Source organism: Zalophus californianus, chromosome 17 (assembly GCF_009762305.2).
Source record: "Zalophus californianus isolate mZalCal1 chromosome 17, mZalCal1.pri.v2, whole genome shotgun sequence".
NCBI lineage: Eukaryota > Metazoa > Chordata > Mammalia > Carnivora > Otariidae > Zalophus > Zalophus californianus.
This window is the reverse complement of record NC_045611.1, coordinates 47,262,918-47,283,077: the sequence shown is the minus strand read 5'-3', so window position 1 is coordinate 47,283,077 and position 20,160 is coordinate 47,262,918. Positions and strand designations below refer to the sequence as shown.

The 20,160-nt window shown below is 53.9% G+C and overlaps 2 protein-coding genes across 11 annotated transcripts in view; one reads left to right on the top strand and one right to left on the bottom strand.

Moving 5' to 3' along the window:
• Positions 1–89: 89 nt before the first annotated feature.
• On the bottom strand, positions 90–17,848 carry PLD3 (phospholipase D family member 3). 3 transcript variants are annotated; one of them, XM_027617589.2, is made up of 13 exons: positions 17,696–17,809; positions 8,494–8,526; positions 7,505–7,596; positions 7,335–7,409; positions 7,097–7,239; positions 6,447–6,630; positions 4,943–5,063; positions 4,738–4,865; positions 3,309–3,509; positions 1,943–2,082; positions 1,353–1,518; positions 688–787; positions 90–592 (listed from the first exon to the last, which is right to left on the bottom strand). In XM_027617589.2, exons 3-13 carry the CDS (start codon positions 7,529–7,531, stop codon positions 405–407), a joined length of 1,473 nt encoding a protein of 490 aa, XP_027473390.1. In that variant the 5' UTR covers positions 7,532–7,596; positions 8,494–8,526; positions 17,696–17,809; the 3' UTR covers positions 90–404. The 3 variants fall into 3 exon arrangements, with proteins under 3 accessions (XP_027473390.1, XP_027473391.1, XP_027473389.1); XM_027617590.2 differs by lacking the exon at positions 8,494–8,526 and having other exon boundaries at positions 17,696–17,848; XM_027617588.2 differs by lacking the exons at positions 8,494–8,526; positions 17,696–17,809 and adding an exon at positions 8,142–8,279.
• A 164-nt stretch (positions 17,849–18,012) lies between these two features.
• C17H19orf47 (chromosome 17 C19orf47 homolog) overlaps positions 18,013–20,160 on the top strand; it is a 33,640-nt gene continuing 31,492 nt past the window's right edge. For 6 of the 8 annotated variants that reach the window (XR_003524065.1, XM_027617604.2, XM_027617603.2 and 3 more), the window contains exons 1-2: positions 18,028–18,091; positions 19,451–19,553. The gene's annotated coding sequence lies outside the window, so the exon portion shown is untranslated. Of the gene's footprint in view, positions 18,092–19,450; positions 19,554–20,160 lie in introns of all 8 variants that reach the window. The other 2 variants (XM_027617605.2, XM_027617599.2) reach the window with 1 other exon arrangement.

Here is a 20,160-nt window from a genome sequence, read left to right as displayed (position 1 = left end):
CTCTGCAAACACTGTGTCACCAAGAGGAGCACGTCAGCTGTGCCCTACCCTGATGCCCCACTTCATATCACTCAGTCAGGCCCAAGTTGTACAGACAAGTGATTTACTTCTTATTATAACCTGGAGTCCTCTTTGCCCTGGAAAGGGGGGTGGGCCAGGGGGCCGGGCCCAGCATGCACCCCCGTTTCTTCGGGGGCTGATCCCTCCCCCAAGCTGGGCTGGGTCCCGGGGCCACAGCATCAGGCCGGCAGGGACGGAGACAGAGGTGGGTAGAGCAGGGGCGAGCCAGTGAGCCACGATGGGGCACACAGAAGCGGGGGGCATGGGGGACAGGGGCCGGGACCCAGGATATCTGGGTCCCCGGGGGGCCTCGCAGGCCTCGGCCTGGCTGCCGGACCAGAGCCTCACAGCAGGCGACAGGCATTGCCCACGCTGTCGGCTGAGGTGTCAAGGTCGTGGCTGTAAGGGGAGTCCCAGTCCCTCAGGAAAACGGCCTCCAGCTGGCTCCTCAGGCCACCCCGCCCATTCTGCGTCACCAGCAGCGAGGTGCCGGCTGTCTCCGTGAAGTAGCTGCCAGACCAGTTGGAGGTTCCTGGGGGGGGGTTGGGGGGGGAGGTCAGAGAGTCAGAGCCCAGAGCTGTGCTTGTCTTCTCCTCCTGTCCCCCTGGTGGCGCTCGGGACACTCACCAATGTAGGTGGCCCGTTCGGTCACCATGTACTTATTGTGGTTGACACGGGCGTATGGGATCCGGGCCTGGCTCTCATCCGCGGGGACCACAAAGAGTTTCTGCGGGGGAGGGGAGAACGGGAAGGGGCGTGAGCTGCAGGGTGGGGGTGGGGAAGCCCCGGGGTCCGGGCTGGGGAGGGGAACCAGGTCTGCGGGGGAGGGGAACCAGGTCTGCGGGACCGGGGACTCAGCTGCTTCCTCCGGACCCACTGGAGCCAGAGCGGGGCCCAGTGGAGGGGGTACCAGTAACACCGGCTGAAAGGGGAGACCCCGTCGCCTCACTTGTCATTCTTTCTCATATGGTTCCTACTCGTCCCATTGGTCTCGTCTCAGATGTCTCCTTTTCCAGAAAGTCCTCCTTGACCACCGCCCCCCCCATCCCCCCGCAGGTGGGGCAGAGGCTTCCTCTGGGACCCCCTATCCTGGCCATGATGCCGCCTCTATCTGGGCCCTGCCCTCTCCGCCCGTGCCCCGCCATCCCGGCCCGCCTCAGGGTCTCCCCATCATGGCAGGGCCCTGTCCCTCGGAGTCAGCCCTGTCAGGTGACAGGTGAGCTCCATGAGGACTGTGCCTGGGGCATCGCCCTGCACTGGGGCTGAGGGGCGGGTCTGGGGTGGGTGCTTACCACCTGGATATCGGAGTGGGTGTGGTTGTCATGCAGGGCAGCCAGGGAGAGCAGGAAGGCCCGCATGGACGGCTCAGAGTGTCCCCAGCAGCTGATCAGCAGGCGCACCTTGACGCCCCGCTCATAGGCAGCCCGCCGCAGCCCATCGTCAATGGCAGGCCAGAACCTTGGGGTTCGGGGACGGGGGTGCCGGATTCGGAGGGCAGCTTTACCTATGGCCTGACCCTGAGCTTCGAGGCACCCTTAAACCCCAAGACCGCCCTATCTCTGGCTTCCATTCCTGCCCCCAAGCCCTTCATCCTGTCTCCAGCCCATACACCCTGCTCCCTGACTCGGGAAACCCCACACCCCAGGCCTCCGGCCTCCAGTCCCCTGCCCCGCTCCCACCCCCAGGATTCCCATCCTTTTCTCTGTCCCTACTTCCTCTGTCTTGAGTGTTTAGACCCCCTCTCCGTCTCTTCTACCTCTCCCTGTGGCTTCCCGCCATCTGTCCCTTTGCCTTGTCCCCTTGCCTATTTTCTGGCCTCGTCACTCCCCCTCCCACTCATGGTGGGTCCCTGCCCCGAGCCCTGTCCGTGAGGCAGCCATACCTGCGCGGGTGGGAGAACTCCATGGTGGGCAGGTAGTTCATGACCGCGACGTAGATGAAACTCCGGGCATTATCCACCACGTTGAGCAGGGCCTTCAGATCCGGGGTGCGGCCACTGGGACACAGTGGTGGGGGTGCACTCTGGGGGGTGAGGGGACAGTCAAGACATGTGCCCTGCCAAGGGTGCCATCACCACGGACCCCACGTATGGAGAGTCTGTCTCAAGTCAGGTCCTGCGGGTCGTGCTGAATCCTATAGCCTCCAGGAGGGGGAGGATGATTGCCATGTCCATTTTATGGGCGACGAAGCTGAGGCTCAGAGAGGGTGAGTGACTTGCCTAAGGTCACACAGCTGACAAATGGAGCCAGGATTTGTATCCAGGCTGTTTGGTTCCAGAATGTACGCTCTAACACAGCGGTTCTGGATGTAAGGGTCTTGGACCAGCAGTGGCAGCGTCACCTGGAGCTTGTTAGATTTACAAATTCTTGGGCTTCATTGCATAGGGCCTACTGAACCAGGGGGCCGGGGTAGGGCTCAGGGATCTGGGTTTTAACCAGCCCTCCCCGTGCTCCTGATGCACGCTCAGGTTTAAGCACCTCTCTCGTGATTACCTGTGTCCCCGACTTCCTCACAGCCCACCCGAATGGCACTCCTTCGACACCAAGCCCTTTACCCTCCATCCCCGTGACAGATGAGCAAACTCAAGCTCTGAAGGGGAAGTGACCATAGGGGAACCCTTAATGTTCTGTGCAAAACCACTGAAGCAAAACACCCCAATGAGTCATGCGTCCCTGCATCCATGCCTTTCTGGGGCCCTCCACAGTGACTCTGGGCTTGGCCAGGTGACTCGCTTGGGGGGGACAGAAGGGAACCCAGATTGGCCATCCCAAACAGGGGCAATATCAAGAGCTGCAAACAGCAGCGCCTTGTCTACAGGGCAAGAGAACTTTCCACGGTGATAGAAACGTTCTATAACTGCACAACACAGCAGCCGTTTGCTCCCTGGGCCTACCAAGCACCTGCAATGTGGGCCAGTGCAATTCAGGACCTGAACTTTTAGTGATATTTAATTTTAACTGACTTAAAATGAAAAGAGCCAAATGCAGCTATACCAGACAGTGCAGGGCTTCACTAGGGGCTCAGCGTGCATAAACCCTGGCCTGACTTCCCCATTAGCCGTAAAGGTTGCTCATCATTATCGCCACTGTGGAGAGGAAACCCAGGCCTGGGGAGGTTGGGACATAGCCCCAGCCCCAGACCAAGCAGAGTGAGTGGGGGTGAGTGGTCGGGACCCTCCCCCCACCCCATCACCAGGCAGGGCTGGACAGAGACTGTGAGTGACCCGGCCCCTCCTCCCTAAGACTCACCGCCAGGTAGGCTAGAGCAGGGGTTCCATTGAGACAGATCTCCATGGGTGTCTCTTGATTGTAGCGGGTATCATAGGGCCGGGGCCAGGTGGCTGGGATGGAGCTGCCCGCCTGGCCCAGGTACCAGTAGGCCTCGAAGATCTTGGTCAGGTCGCGAGCTAGGCAGCTGCAGTTGTACATGACCACCCCCAGCTCCTTGACCTGTGGGAGGGCGGTGCTGAGCCTTGGGGTGGTGGCCTGGTGCCCATGGGTGACATGAACACCCACGGCCCCCCTCCCCGCTTCCTGTCCCTGGCCCCTCAGTCTCCCATCCCCCTGCGCCCTGCCACTACCACCGGAACTAAAGTCCTGGGATGGGTGTGAACTTGACTCGAGGCTAAAACCTGGCCAAGTTTTGGTAAAAGTCATTTGGTTTTTCCGAAGAGCCAGGTTTCCTGAACCTTTGCAGAAGCTATTGCTTCTACCCTCCACAGAACAAGCTCCTACTCATTCCTAGGTCTCGGCTGACAGCCTCCTCCTCCAGGAAGCCTCTCTTGACAGCCCCGACTGTGTCAGGCATTCCTCTGGGCTTTCACGGTCCCTTGGCCTTCCCTCATTTTTCTCTCTGGTGACACTGGACCGTGAAGACAGGCACCGGGGATGTCTCAGCCATGGCTGTGTCTTCAGCATCTCCTCACAAGAGTTGGTAAGATTAGGGGCTTGGGAAATATTTGTTGAGTCAATAAATGATCACTGCCTAAGCTGTTCCTTCTTTCCTGTCTTGTGCTAATCCTGGCGGATCCTTCAGGTGTCATGTGAATTGTCACCTCCTTTGGAAGACCTTCCCTGAAACTCTGGCCTGGGTCCCCCATCCTGATCCTCTGGGCTGCCACTGCCCGGTGACCAGCCTGTCACTGCACCGGACTGGTGGTTCCCAGGGATCCATCGCTTACCACCACGTTCCCAGCAGGACCCAGGACAGGCCTGGGCTGAGAGCAGGCACTCAAGGAACTGAATAATGAAGGGCCAACCGGTGGACAGGGCCTTGAATGCCCTGCAGAGGGGCTGGTGGCTGTCATCAGGGATCAGAGCAAACCCCGGGCTTCCATGAGCAGGGGGGAGGCAGTGAGGGCTGGATTTGGGGGATGCACCCCAAAGAGATGCAAGTCGCCGTATTCCCATAGAAACAGCTGAGTCATCGGGGCACCGAAGCCCACAGCCGCCAGGATGAGGACCAGCAGGACCCAACGGGCTTTCTGTGGGTGGGGGGGGGGGGAAGGAGGCAGCAATGAGCCAGCCCATGGTGGGCAGCCCAGCCCATGCTGGAGGTAGGAATGAAGCCACTGCAGAGACTAAGACTCTGGGACTGAAGAGGGGTGTGGTTGGAGGCTGGGGGTCCCGGGGGTTAGGGAGCCGCCGGGGAGGGCGGGTGGGCAGGGTGCAGGCAGACCTGGGTCAGGGAGCGCCAGTCCATGTTGGCACTGCCGATATAGAAGTGGGTCTGGTCCACCACCCAGAACTTGGTGTGCAGGACGCCATGGGTCAGCTTCTGCATATCCACCATGCGCACCTGGGCACCTGTAACAAACAGCTCGTCAGGAGCTGGTGCGGGCAGCCCTGGGCCTAGCCCATCCCCGGCCGCCCCCCTAGCTCACCACTTTGCAGCAGTGCCTGCAGGTCGGCCTGTGGCTGGGGCCCATTGGGCTTGCTCACAGTAATGCGGACCTTCACACCTTGAGGTGCCAGGGTCTGCAGCTGCCGGAGGACCTCCTCACCCTGCAGAGAGGGGACAGCCTCTGAGGGGCTGGGCCGGCCAGCTCTCCAACCCCAGGCAGTCCCCCCACCAAAAAAAAAGGCTGTTTTCCTATTGGATCTCAATTTACGATCAGAAGTAAACAGGCTTTCCATTCGCCTGCACACCAAGGGATGACTTTATAGGCTATTAAAACCTTTCATCTGTTTTAATTACTGGGGCTTTGGGCCCCGCCAGGGCCTCCCTGCCACTCCTGTCCTGCCAGGAACCTTCCCAAGATCCTGCCTTGGAAGCATCAATGCCTGGCACTGCAGGGGCCTCCAAGCACCTTGCAGGATGCTGGGGGCCATGGCACAGGCCAGGGGTCCGGGAAGGTACGGCCGAGGCTTGATGAGGCCAATAACGGCCAAGGATTCCCTGTCTCTTACTGTGAGCCGGGCCCGCTAAGCCCCTTCACATCTGAACTCACCGATTTCTCACCACTCTCACGGACGAGGCAGGGCTGAGTATAATCCCCGAGGTGCGGAGGAGAAAACTGGGCACTGGAGAACTCAGGGGTGACATGGGATTTGAACCCACATCACCTGCCTCCTATGGCTGTGCTTTGTGCTTTGAGCCACTCCAGTGGGAGCCAGCAGGGAGTGGGCGCTCCTATCATTTTTAACTTCTGTAATTATTTTTTTTTTCAGGCGGTGCTCAAGGAGCCCCACAATTTTACTAAATGTTAAGCCCACTTCTGACAAAAAGAGGCAGCAGGGGGGAGGAAAAAAGAAGGGACAAATTCAGTGTGTTTTGCAAGGAAGGGGCTATCCGCCCAGGCTGTTCCTTTTTCCGCATCTTGAAGTTTTCTGTTTTTTAAAAAGCGTGCCTGCACACCGTAACAAGGATATAAGGCGAACGCTTTGACAAGGCTGACCATGTCAGATGCTGACCTGACATCTGCACGGATGGGCCTGTTTTCTTCTCAGAAGGGCAACTGCTATATATTGGCCCCATTCCACAGATCAGGAAACTGAGGGCTGAGGGGGTAAGGTGACCTGCTCAAAGTCACACAGCTGAGCAACGGCAGGCTGGCTTGAGGCTGGGCTGTTACTCACCCTGCTCCTTCCATTTCTTTGGGTGACAGGGTTTTGGGGCAGTTTGTGGGTGAGCACATCTGTCAGCCTAATGCCTCGTAAGCAAACCCACACCCTGACATTCAGAGGCCTCCAGATGACCGTGACAAACGCCCCCAGTCCAGAGGGCCATGTGAAGACAGTTGCTTTCAATCACCTGTGTCTCACCCGCTGTGTGACATGTGCCCACCCATCTCCCGGGCTGCAGGGGAGCCCCCTTCACCACCCTACCCCCACCCCCAGGTACCCCCACCCCTCCTGCTGTCAGCCAGGGCCCAGGTTGCCAGGTACCTGCTGGGCAGAGGGCTCCTGAGTGTGGGTGTCATTGTTGGTGAGGGTCCAGTAGAAGGAGGCGATGTCCAGAGTGCTGTGGGCACCGGCGAGCAGGCCCAGCCAGGCCTGGCTGGTGGAGGGGTTGCTCGTGGAGGCATTGGGGAAGTCCAGACCCTCGGGAATGCTCTCCACCAGCACTGCTCTGGGAGGGGTAAGGGGGGTGGTATCAGCCACAGGGGGCCACAGACAACTGGCTGGAATGTGAGTGCTCACCTGTCTGCCCACAGAGGATGGAAGATGATGTATCTGTGTGTGCCTGTATTCACGATTCTCTGTGCGTTTGTCTGTCTAGACATGCAGAAGGAAGACTGTGTACGTAGATTTCTGTGTGTGTGTGCGTGTGTCCACAAATGTCACGGATGATGCTGTGTGTGTGTGTGTGACTATCTGTTGACAGATCTGGACAAAGAATGATGCTGTGGCTGTCATGGGAACAGTGTTGGGGGAAGGGGTTGGGGATGGAGGGAAGACCCTGTGGCGATGCACTTGGGCGATGGCAGAGGGTGTGGCTCAGCGCAGGCCCTGCTCAGTGTGTTAAGTGTCCCTTGCGCGCCTGGCAGGGCTCCTCCCGCCACCCTCTGAGGACCCCCTCCTCCTCCTCCACTTACTCGCAGGGGTCATAGCAGGGGGCTGGGCGCTGGTTGGGCCCAAAGAGATGCAAGTCGCCGTATTCCCATAGAAACAGCTGAGTCATCAGGGCACCGAAGCCCACAACCGCCAGGATGAGGACCAGCAGGACCCAGCGGGCTTTCTGTGGGGGGGGGGGAGGAGGCGGAGATGAGCCAGCCCATGGCGGGCAGCCCAGCCCATGATGGAGACAGGCTGAGGGTGGCTGTGGACTCCTACCTTCTCTGCAGCCTTCCAAGCCTCGATCTCATTCATGGGCAGCTCACTGGCAGGCTCCTCTGCAGGCACCTTCAGCTGGGGGATGGGGATGGTAGAGGGGGTGAAAGGGCAGCTTGGCGGGGGCATCCACTGCGCCCAGCCCCATCCCACTGGGCCCCAGATCCACCTACCTCCTGGTACATCAGTTTAGGCTTCATCTTGCCAGGCAGCCAGGGGATATGTTGAGCCCAGGCAGGAAAGTGGGTGTGTCAGGGTCTCCAAACTGTGGGGAACAAAAGCTGGCACTGTGGGGGTGCTCTGGGACTTAGGGGAACATCACGGAAAGCAGATTAGTCTTGGGCTCACGGGATCCATTGGGTCTCCTTGTCCCCGATCACGGGGGCCACTGGCATGGGGCCCGTCACCCCAAAAGGAGGAAGCTGACCGCTGGTCAGCAGGGATTTCGAAATCCCTTAAGGTCTAACGTCTAGCTTTCTTCCCATCAGTCTATGCTGCCCACCCTGCCCCCCCCTCCCCCGAGCGCCCACACTGCTCATTAATGCTCACGCTGCTCCCCATTAGCGTCTTCCCTTCTCCGAGCTCTAATTTAGACATTCCCCAAAAGACAACTCTGGATGGGGTCAGCGGAGCCCCCAATTTTTGCCTGGCTTTTCGCAAGCCGGAGACCACCCAGGGAGCATTTTCCAGGTGGCTCTTCTGCCATCACCCTCAGGTACCCACCGGACAGCTCAAGCTGGGAGCCCGGGACTATCGGGGCCTCACCGCCAGTCCCCAGCCCATCCCCCTAGCCATCCTCCTCCACCTTACCCCGAAGGGGACTCGGCTTTACTCCGCAGGCGGCAGCTGCTACCTCCGCGGGGCCCCAGCTACTGCCCCAACAGGCTGAGCAAGGGCGGGAGGGAGGAGGGGGCGGGCCCAGACGGGGCTCCGCCCACTGCAGCGGGGAGTCTGCGCAGTGCGCAGGCCGCGCGGAATCACCGCAGGGAGAAGGGGGGCCGGGGTCCCCCAGATACGGTCCCGCCAACCTGGCGGGGGTGGGTAGAGTACATGGCTGGGGGATGGGCTTTGCCACCCCCCCAACCCCCCGGAGCCCCAGTGTGGGGTAGGGAGGCCGCGGGTAAAGAGAAAAAGGAACCCCACATCTTTCTTGTCTACAAACCTTGAGAATTTTTGTACCATGGGCATGTATTACCTAGTCAAAAATAAATAAACAAAATTAATTGTTAAAAAACGTATATGTCAACTCTACTCAAAAAATTTTTTAAAATCCTTATAAAATAAAACGGAGAGATCAAGGTTGAATGATATGATTTCTAGGTGTAGCGAATGAAATCAGCCGAAGACAACCCAAGCTACGGGGTTGGGGGGGGGTTAGAGCGGGGTGGCGGAAAGAGACGGTGGCTTTTCTGCTGGAGTCTGTTTGGTTAACAGTATTTGATTTCCTAAAAAAAGCCAACTGATATTTTGATAGGGATTTTAAAAAATTTGGTTTCTCAAGTCCAGGCTCTGGCTGGAAGGATAAACAAGATTTCCCATTTCCCATCTCGTATCTCCCAAGTAGGATTTAAGACCACCGCTGGAGAAACGAATTGAAGAACCCTTCCCCGCCCACCTCTCCCAGTCAAAATTAGGGGCAGCACGCTCTCCCCTCCGTCCACGCAGGAAGTCAACTGTTAACTGCAGAAAAGGCTTATCACGGAGAGAAGCGACAGCGTCAGAAGTGGTTGCCTCGAGAGTGGGATTTGGGGTGGGTGAGGATTGCTTTTTATTGCACGCCTATTTTTTAAAAAAATTGTGCGATATAAGCGACTTACAGAAAAGTAGAGGAAAAAAACCATCTCTGCAGGTTAAGGAATAATTATTAAGCCAACACAGGTGTTGCCGCGTCCCACGGGCATGCGCATGGTGATTTTTTTAAAAAGGGAGAAAAAAGAAAATTCCAAAAGGGAGCTAGGTTCTCCCCTCACCGGAAGATCCAGCCTAGATCTGAAAGGATAATTTGGAAACCCCTTCCCCCACAAGGTCCGATCCCAGATTGGCAAGGGCAGAGCAGTTAGATCCCCTCCTCTTACTGTAGAGGGACAAATGGGGATGGGCCAAATGGAGCCAGCAAGAAATGTTAACAGATCAAGGTTATTTGGAATTCCAGAGGTCATCAGGAAAAGCAGATGATAACAGTTTTAGAGGTGGCTGACCGCAGGGTTGCCAGGTGGGGGAGGGGAGGCATGGGGCAGGAAACATTTGCCTTCCATTGACCGGCGAACGCCTTGGTGAGAAATGTTTTATTTAAGAATATGGGGCTGGGGCGCCTGGGTGGCTCAGACGGTTAAGCGTCTGCCTTCGGCTCAGGTCATGATCCCAGGATCCTGGGATCGAGTCCTGCATCGGGCTCCCTGCTCCTTGGGAGCCTGCTTCTCTCTCTCTTTCTCCCTGTCTCTCATGAATAAATAAATATTTAAAAAAAAAATATGGGGCTGAGAGGGGCCTGGCTGGATCAGTCGGTAGAGCCAGCGACTCTTGGTCTCCCAGGTCGTGGGTCCGAGCCCCACTAGAGAGTACCAACAAAAATCTGGGGTTGGAACTGCAGGTGATGTAAAATTAGGGAAGATAAAATGAGCAAAAACAAGACTGAGGGAGAGGTAGGGCACAGATGCCCACGAATACACCACAAATAGGAAGAAGGTAGAGGGAGTTCATTCAAATTGTTAGTGACCTTTAGGCTTCCAACTTGTATGGCGACTTAACAGGTTTAATTTAAACTTGTTTTTTTTTTTATCAAAATGCCCCTAAGGAGTTTAAAAAGAAAACTAGTGGGGTGCCTGGGTGGCTCAGTCAGGTAAGCATCTGCCTTCGGCTCAGGTCATGATCCCAGAGTCCTGGGATCGAGCCCGGCATCCGGCTCCCTGCTCTGTGGGAAGCCTGCTTCTCCCTCTCCAACTCCCCCTGCTTGTGTTCCCTCTCTCGCTGTGTCTCTATCAAATAAATAAATAAAATCTTAAAACAAAACAAAACAAAAAAAACTAGTGCTGGAGAAGTGGTTTAGACTGGACTAGATTGCAAGGCAGTCAATACCTGGGATTCCAGAGCCAGATGCCTGATTTGAATATGAGCCTCAGCCCTTATATGACCGTTTGACCTTGAGAAATGACGACGACTCTGTGCCTTAGTTTTCCCATCTGTAAGATGGGCATGGTGACAATAGTACCTACTTTTTATAAGGCTGTTAATTTTACACATACTTAGTATCTGTGTACCAGGTATTGTTTTAGGCACTGGAAATACCGCTGTGAACAAAACAGACACCAGGGAAGACAAAAGACGAGATAGTAAGTAATTATATGTTAGAGGGTAATAAATGCCATAGAGAAGCAGGGCAGGGGTAGGGGTGGGGTTGGGATTGTTTGCAATTTTAAATAAGGAGGTCTAGGGGCGCCTGGGTGGCTCAGTTGGTTAAGAGTCTGCCTTTGGCTCAAGTCATGATCCTGGGGTCCTGGGATCGAGGCCCATGTCAGGCTCCCTGCTCAGCAGGGAGACTACTTCTCCCTCTCCCTCTGCTCCCCCCACCCCCGCTTGTGCTCTTTCTCAAATGAGTAAATTAAAAACAATCTTTAATAAAAAATAATTAAGGAGGTCTGGGAGAGCCTCCCTGGATACCTGAGAAAAAAACTTCAAGGAGAGGAGGGAGGGAGCTACATGGACTTCTCAGGGAGTGTTTCTAGTAGACGGAACAGCCAGTGCAAAGGCAGTGCAAAGGCCCTGAGGCTGGAATGTGCCTGATTTGGGTAGGGAAGAGCCAGGAGGCCAATGTGTTTGTAGTGGGGTAGGCAGTGGGAAAGATGAGTTAGAGAGGTGACAGGACCAAATTGTGCAGGGCTGCCTGGACTGTGGTGAGGAGGACAGGGCCATGGGCATGTTCTGAGCAGAGGAGAGACATGATCTTCCTGCCTTGGGTGTTGCAGTCAGTTGAATGGTGGCCTCCAAAAAGATACGTCCAACATGGCCATAATCTCCAGAACTTGTGAATGTGACCTTAATTGGAAAAAGGGTCTTTGTAGATGTAATTAAATTAAGGGTTTTGAGATGGTATCATCTTGGATTATCTGGGTGGGCACGAAATCCAATGACAAGTGTCTCTAAGAGACAGAAGAGAAGATACAGAGAAGACCACGTGACCAGGGAGGCAGAGCCACCAGAATCTGGGAGAGGCAGGGATCCCCCAGAGCCTCAGGAGGGGGCATGGCCCTGCGAACACCTTGATTTTGGACATCTGGCCTCCAGAACGGGGAGAATAATTTTCAGTTGTTTTAAGCCACCCTGTTTGTGGTGATTTGTTATAGCAGCCGCAGGGAACTAATACAGTATTTGCAGACTCCCTCTGGCTGCGTGAGGGGTGTGTGTGTGTGTGTGTGTGTGTGTGTGTGTGTGTGTGTGTGTGTGTGTGTGTGTGTACATAGGACTTTGGCAGGGAACTAATACAGTATTTGCAGACTCCCTCTGGCTGCGTGAGGGGTGTGTGTGTGTGTGTGTGTGTGTGTGTGTGTACATAGGACTTTGGCAGGGAACTAATACAGTATTTGCAGACTCCCTCTGGCTGCGTGAGGGGTGTGTGTGTGTGTGTGTGTGTGTGTGTGTGTGTGTGTGTGTGTGTGTGTGTACATAGGACTTTGGAAATGGAATTATGAGGCTCCGGCTCCTAGCTAGGGTGCCCCTTCCTCCACATCAGTCTCCAGAAAAAGACTATGGCCTCAGTTGGAGAAGTATCCAGCATCCCCGTCCCCAGGTCCCTGGGGGGCACAGGGCAGGGTGAAATCGAAGGTGGGCACGGGCAGCTGGACTGACAGAGCCAGGCTAACAGGTGTTGGCATTTCCCTCAGCTCAGCTCCTGCGTTCCCAGTAACCTAGAACCCCCATGGGGCTCCAGGGCAATGCCCAGGCTGGTCCTTATGCTCTGCTTCTTTAGTCATGGGATGCATCTCTGCCAGCAAGTGTGCCCCTCCCAGCCTGGAGGATATCCCCGGCCCCTTGGCTTATGCCCTGCCTGCCTTGGGGTGTGATACCACAGCCCACAAAAAAGGAGGAAGCAAAACCCACTGGGTTTCTGAGACACGTGCTGGGTCACAGTTTCCTGAACACCCCACCCTTGGGTGGGGGCGGGAGATTTGATCCTTCCTTCATAGCCGGGCTTTAGATTGCAGAACCCAGGATTCAAATCCCACCTGTCACTCTTACTGAGTGACCTCAGGCATGGGGCTTTCTCTCAGCCCTGCTGGCCTATCTATAGAATGGGGATCATCTCATACTCAGCTTGCGGGGGCGGGGGTGGAGGTTGGGGGATCTCTGAATGGTTTAAGGGGGTGGATCTCAGAGTCCCACCACCCCTGGGTTCTTATCTCAGCCGTGTGTTAGACAGCCTCCCTTCTCTGAGCCTTACCTTCATCCTCAGACCAATGGAGGGGACGAACATGTCAACCTTATATTTGCTAGGAAGAGTCAATGAAGCCATCCATGGCAGACAGGCAGACTAGCAAACCCCCAAAACAAGCTTGCTGGTGAGATCTATGTGTCCCTTACTTAATGTGTCCCTTAAAAAGCTAAGTCTGTGTTTGGTTTCTTTCTCTACTCCCTGGTACCCAGCACATCATAACCACTCCATAAATATTTGTTGAAAACAGAAGAAATGGAACAGTAGAATGGGAATCTTGGAGAAGAGACTTTCATAGAGGTCTTTCTAGACCTAGTGACATTTGTTTTATACACAATGATAACCGGCATGTGCTCTAAGCCCAGAGCAGATGGGTAGGTGCATATTATGGCCTTTCGGCCTGAGAGTAAAGTTCAAGGTCAATTTAAGGTTGATTCAAGCCATCTGAGAGAGCTGTGGAAATACCACACAGACTACACCACAGGAAACATTTACGAACCTAGGGACCTTTCATATGGTTCAAAACAGAAATGTGTTTAAAAGGAGCTGATTTTCACTTGATTGTGCAGACTCTTTTGGACTGAACAATCAGTTGTCTGAGCTCAAGTCTACAGAAGACAGAACAGAGCACTGGTTTTGTAAACTTTCTTTGTTGGTTTGGTTTTTAGCAGTAGAACCTTTATTTCAAAGGACCCCTAGAAGGTGCCCTTCCTAGGGAGAGAAGATGCTGGGTCTGAAAAACAATTAAATTGGTAAAAACAACAACAAAATAACAACAACAACAAAACCACATCATGATTGGTGAATATTTCTGAGTTGGAACTCAAAAACTAAGCTGTTTCATCCCTGCTCAAAACCCCTCTGTGGCTCCCCACTGCCCTCAGAGCAAAGGGCAAACTTCTTACCATGTCCTCTAGGGCCCAAAGCTCTCTCCAGCTCTCATCTCTTCCCTGAACTTCAGCTTTGGAAGTCCCATGGCCTTCTAGATGCTTCTCCCCACGGGTTCCCAAGCCCCTCACATCTACCATGTCCCCAACTGTCCTTAAAATCTCTCCCAAACCTGTTCCTCTCCTTGGTCCCCACTTCAAGGACAGCTTTTTTTTTTTTTTTTTAAGGACAGCTGTCTTATCCATCCCACAGGTCTCAGTCTGTGTGTCACCTCTTCCAGAAAGCCCTCCCTAATTGCCCCGAAGCCCTGGGCCTCATCCTGGACCCTCCACAACTTGTCCACTTGACCTCCTAAGGGTCTCTCCCACACACCCCTTTTTTTCCTCCCTTCCACAGCCTCGACTTGCCTTCTCCCACCTGGGTCCCCACTCCTGCCACCTCCCTTGGCTCCCAACCTCCACCCAACCCTTCTAGGTCCCCCTCCATCTAAATCAAACTCAACCCGCTCCTGCTCAAAAACCTCTCTATGTCCCCCACCAGCCCCTGGTGTCTTCAGGACAGAGTCTCAGATCCTCAGTGTGGTTCCTAGAGCTCTGAATGATCTCCCCTTAATAACCTCTTCGGCTTACTTTCTCACCATCCTTTAGATCCCATCCATATTTAATATCTTTCGGTTCCTTGAACTGAAACCACACTTTTACCACCAAACACGCCCACAGCTGCTGCCCCTGCCCAGCACACCTTTCTCTTCTCTTCATGTCGCTCATTCCTATCAGCTCCTGTGCCCCCTCCCCCAGGAAGCCCTTCCTGACTCCTGGGCTGGTCCAGAATCCCCGCTTTGGGTTCCAACAGTCCCTGAGCTTCTCCATCCTAGCCCTGACCCTTCTGCCTATGCTTCCCCAATCCCAGCCCCCTGGGCTGGCCCTGCCTGGTGATGAGGCTGTCTGTCCCACTGGACTGTGAAAACCATGAGGGCAGCACATGGCTGTTTCAGTCACTGCTGTGTGCCCAGTACCACCCAGTATAGGGATGGTACATGGTGGGTGCTCAATTCATTCATCTGTTCATTCGACTAGTATTTGTTCAGTGACTACTTGCTGGTAAGGCCTGTGTAGACACGGGGAATACAGCACAAAACAGAAAAAAACAAAAATCCTAGTAAAGATGATATTCTCTTGGGGGTGACAATAGAGGAGTGAAACATAGAGTATGAGCTTTGGGGAAAAATAAAGAAGGGAGGGGCAGAGCAGCATCACAATGGAAATTGGTTGATGTATCAGCTCAAAAATACGACCACACCCCCGCACATCTGGGGGCAAAGCACTGTTAGCCCCATTTTTCAGATGAGGCAGGAGGGGTCGGGGAAATCTCTGCTCAGGTTGTACGGCGTTAGTTTGTCGGTGTGGAATTCAAACCCAGAGCTCAGTTCTGTTCCGGGACACTATGATGTGGAACCAACTCATGAACATAAAATAAGGCAGAATGTCTTTTCCTTACCCCGCCCCCTCCCCGGAAGAGGGCAGAGCTCCTTGTTTACTGAGCCAACAGCTGCTGGAAGCACCTTACGTATTTAATTTCTCGCACTGGTCCTTTTCTTAGCCTCATGTAACAGATAAGAAAACTAAAGACCCAGAGGGCAGCGCGGGGCTGTCTCAGTCAAGTCATGGGCACAAAAAGACACAGCTAGGAATGGTGGAGCCAGGATCTGATCCCGAGCTGCCTCGGGGTCCCGGGTGTAGACAGCTGCCTCTCGTGTTATTTATCATCTGTAGATCTGTGGCTGCCCACTACCACCCACCCCCACCCCCTGCCCTGCCCCCAATAGCACCTGAACCCAGAGGTGGCATTGGCTTCTCAGAAACTCTCCCAACATCTCCTCCTCCTCTCCCTCCCAGTCTTTGAGAAGGACGTTGGAAGCTTTCTCCAAATATAAAGGATATGTGAGTGCAGCTTTAAGAGGACAACTCTGGCTCTCCTTCCAACCAGGTGGCTCTTGCCAATCCATTCTTGGCAGAAGTTCTGGAGCTGCGGCTGCTGTCTCCTATCACATCAGATTAAGTCTCTCTTCTCCTCCAAATCCTCCCGTGGCTCCCGCCTCACTCAGGGTAAAGGCCAAGTCTTCTCCGTGGCCCATGAGTTCAGATGATCTGCCCCCTCCCTCCTCTGACCTCACCCCCACCCCTCTCCTCCCTCATTGGCTTACTCGCTATTCCTGAAATATTCAATGTATGCCCCGACCTCAGGGCCCTTGCATTTCTCTCCTTGCTGTTCTCTCTGCCTAGAATGCCCTTCCCCATAGAGCCACATCACTCTCTCCCCTCCTTCAGGTCTTTGTTCAAATGCACCATCTCAGATAACCTTCCCTGACCACCTTATTTAAAACTGTGACCTTTACCATGTATTCCCACCCCTCTTCTGGTACATCATTGAATCTACTTACCTGTTCGCTTGTTGTCTCTTACCCCTGCTAGAATGTAAACTCCATGAAGCCAGGGATCTCTGTTTTGTTCACTGCTGTGTCCCCCAAGCCTAGCAGTGTTGGGCATGTAGAACATGCTTAGTAAATATTTGTTGAATGAGTAACTGTGTTTTTATTCCCATATTGCAGATGCAACAACTGAGGCACAGGAACGTGAAGCCACCTCTCAAGGCCATGCAACTATTTAAGTACTAAGTGCTAGAACCAAGATTGGAACCAGAGTTCCAGCTCCCAGGCACACATTGCTAACCACTGTCCCACACTGCCTCTCTAAGGTAAGCTGAGTGAATAAGATACTTACCTCTCTACCCAAGCATTCAGGGTTGCTGAGGTTTGACTGAGGTGTACTGGGACCTGCCTCATCTCTCTGTACCCCCGATTCTAGAAGTCAAGGGAATCTGGGTCTAAGCTAGCTAGCCCCCCCCCCACTACTCCTGGACTCCCGCTATAGCATCAGCTCAATGCTCTCATTTTGGGGGTGGGGGAACCACTCAATCCATCAACGTAGAGATAGGGTTAAGTATTTACCCGAGCAAGGTTTGCGATGGCCGATGGGCCACCCCCTCAGGTGGGGTGACGTGGCAGAGATGAGAACATGGGAGACTGTGACGTGGGGTGGCGTGGGGTGGTTGCCGTGGCAGAGGGTATCATGATACAGGGAGTGTACCTGCGCCATGGGAATGAAGAGGGCTGCTGAGGGGAAGTGACAATGAAGAGGTGATGAAGGTGACTGCAGACTGCATGAGGGTGAGGGTGACATGGTTAATAACATTATTAGCCCAAATCACCACATCAAGCTGCACACATCACAAGAATAAACTCGCAGAATCCTCACAATCATCCTTGACACAGGTGTCCTTGTGTGCGGTTTACAGCTGAGGAAGCTGAGATTGCAAAGGTGTGATCAGGTGGTCAAGGTTACCCAGAGGTTTCACGGTAGAGCTGGGAATCTGGCACACCCCAGGAAACAGGCTCTAGTAGCCCATATAGTGGTGAGTATGTGAGAGGTGACAAGGGAAAATGACGGAGACATGGAAGGAAAAAAAAACAACTGGAAAGCAGAGTGGCTCCTTATGGGGAAAACTAGGAGCATGTAAGGCATGGACGGTGAGAGTCAGGAGCAAAGGTGACACGGCAGGAACGGAGACATAAAGGGTGAAAATGACATTAGGGAAGCGTGACTGCAATTTAAGGATTTGGTGACAGGAGCGTGTGCAGGTGAACGGGGGTGTGATGACGACTTAGAAGAACTGAGGACTTCATAAAGGAAAAATAGCAACAAAAGAGGGGCGCAGGCGACATAAGGCGATGGCGGCGTAATGAGGGAAGGCTGCAATGTAGGGTGGCAACGGGGGCTTAGAACGAAAGCGAATTAAGGGGTTGACAGCGACATAGATAGGGTGATGGCGACAGAAGTGGAGTGGTGACCATTCAACCGGGATGCGACATAAATAAGGGGAAGGATGGCTACATAAAGGGACACTGGATGACATAAGGGGAGAAATGCATTACAGAGGGAAGGACGACACGAAAAGGGTAGCAGAGGCGCCGCGCCCCCAGATCGCACAGTACCTGCACTCCACGTCTCCCACTCCCGGACCCAGCCCCGCAGGCACCTTCCAGGCTGGAGCCCCGCCCGGCCACCCCCGCCGCGCGCAGGCGCACTCCGGCAGGACTGCGGGACGACGGGGGCTAGGCATGTGCCTTTCTCATTGGCCGCGCTCCTCGCTAGCGCGGGGCGGAGAGAAGCGCCTGGGAGACAGAGGGTGGTCACGTGACAGTTGCAACCAAACTCTCGCTGGTGGCGGTCCGGCGGGCCAGAGCGGCCGCGGGTTGGTGGGTCCGGCTTCCGGTGGCGAGGGCGGTACTTCCGGGGAGGGCAGCCGGGCCGAGGGAGGAGGGTCTGACAGTTGGAGCTGCCGGGAGGGAGGGCGGGCAGCGCGTGTGGGCGCGGGCGCGGAGGGTCAGGTGAGGCGCGGGCCACGGACTGGGTGGTGGGACCGGGCAGGATGCGGAGGGGATGGATGGTGTCCTGGTTCTGGAATCAGTCTCGGCGTCGCTCTGCGGCCCGGACAAGCGACTTCTTTCTCTGAACCTCAGTTTCCTCCTCTGTAGAATGGGGGCCAGAATCTGACTGTAGCATCCTCCTTACGGCTTAGAGTGAGAGGTCTGCTCGTGCATGTCGGAGACCCTAGTTCAGCGCCTAGCACACTGCACACTTCGTTACTATACTATTATTGTTAGTACTGTACCGATGATAATGTTTGCGCTTGGCGTGGAAGATCTGGGTGTGGGAGCGTGCAATTGGAGGCCCGCCGATTTCGGTTCCAGTCCCAGCCCAGCTTTGTGGGAGTAGGCGTATGCCTGAACCTCTCTGGACCTCATTTTCCTAATCTATACAATGAGGGTTAGTAGTTCTATACCATAGGATCGTTGTGAGGATGCTGATGAAATGTGCGTGTAAATCCCTTGGCACAAGGGCTTCGCACAGTATTGAGTAGGAGCTCACTGTATTGGGACTATGATGATAATGATTCTGGGAGTCACTGGTGTAGCTGGGACTTTCGGGGAAGTAGAGGGTAGGAGGAAGCTCAGAGACAGCAATAGGAAAAACTCGGAATCTGGAATTGGGCAAATCGACATCCTGCCACTTCCTGTTTGACCAATTTTGCCAGATCTCATAGATTTAGATTTTTCTTTTTCTTTAAAAATCACTGATGCATTTTTCCTCCAGTCAGTTAATTTGAGAAGGAAATTTCGTATTGGCGTACTTATGGAAAACTAGCATTGCTGGCCGTGAAAAGAAGGAAAACGTAACCTGAAATACAACAGAAACTGAATAGTCTATTTAAATTGTAGACAGAAGCTGAAAGAGAATTGAAAAGGGAATATCACGGTCCCACGGGCACTGTCAAGTTATACTCTGTTCTTTGCTCACACTTTGCATGTGGCTGACATTAGGTCAGTGACTGTCCTACCCTTTCTCTAGCTCACCGAAGTTTGATTTATTTAATGCATATGTACGTAGCACTTATCACCTGCCCAGCATTGTTTTAAGGACTCGGTGTTTATGAACTCACTTCATCCCTCTAACCATTTTAAGAATAGATACCCCTATTATTCTTGTTTTCTATTTGAGGGAAGTGACATCCAGAAAGGTTAAGGGTAACCCCTGGCCCCCAGGGGCGGGGTTTGGAAGTGGTAAAGTCAGGATGTAGATCCAAGCCTTTCAAGGGCTTAGCAAGGGAGTCTGATACATGGTAATTGCTTGAGTTTTAGGAACTGTCATTTGCTATTATTATTAATGTTCCAATTTTCACTGTTTAGAAAGTGCTGGAGATGGGCTTTTAATGGAGGAGAGAGGCAATTGAGTCCAGCAGGGGGACTTCTGCAGCTGTAGGGAGAGGATACCAGTTCCCAAAGGCTTCTGGTAAGCATTAACTGACACCTCGCAGAGACTGACCACAGCGCCTGGGTTGTAGTAATCCCTCAGCCAGTGTCAGTCATAGGCATTGGACTGACTTGGCCCTATAGTTCCTTGCTGTGTGACCTTGGACCTGCCACTTTAATTTGTAACATGGGGATCATTTTAACTTTTTTTCCCCGGGTGGTTGTGAGAGACACTGAGCTGTGTATACTCAGTGCCTGGCACGTAAACTTTCGACAAGAGTTACTGACTGGGCAGTGGATCAGGGAGAACTTGTTTTCGAATCCCAGTGAAGTCACTTGGTAAATGTGGCATTTGACAGATGACTGTACCTCGATGAGTCGTTTTTTTTTTTTCATCGATTAAAATGGGGCTAATAATAGTCCTCCCTCATGAGGAGGTTGTGAGGTGTCAGCATGATGCCTGGCTCCGGTCCTGGTGCATAATCAGTGCTTGGTATGTGACATGTTGTCTTTCTGTCTGATATATTGAAGCCTCACCATGCCCTGTTCTTGGAGAAGATGCTGGTGGTGTTGGCTTTGTCCAGTGGCAAAATCCAGAAGGCAAAGTAGATCTTAGGAGTCAAGTACGGGTCAGAGTGATGTCTGTG

Bases quoted from the DNA above. Each gene is read 5' to 3' on its own strand.
- PLD3 (XM_027617590.2), bottom strand. From the start codon at position 7,531: ATGAAGCCTAAACTGATGTACCAGGAG. The intron at 4,866-4,942 runs GTGAGCTAGGGG...TGTTTGTTACAG, and splicing joins GCAGGCACTGCTGCAAAGTG to GTGCCCAGGTGCGCATGGTG. The intron at 2,083-3,308 runs GTGAGTCTTAGG...CTCACCCCCCAG, and splicing joins CTGCTCTAGCCTACCTGGCG to AGTGCACCCCCACCACTGTG.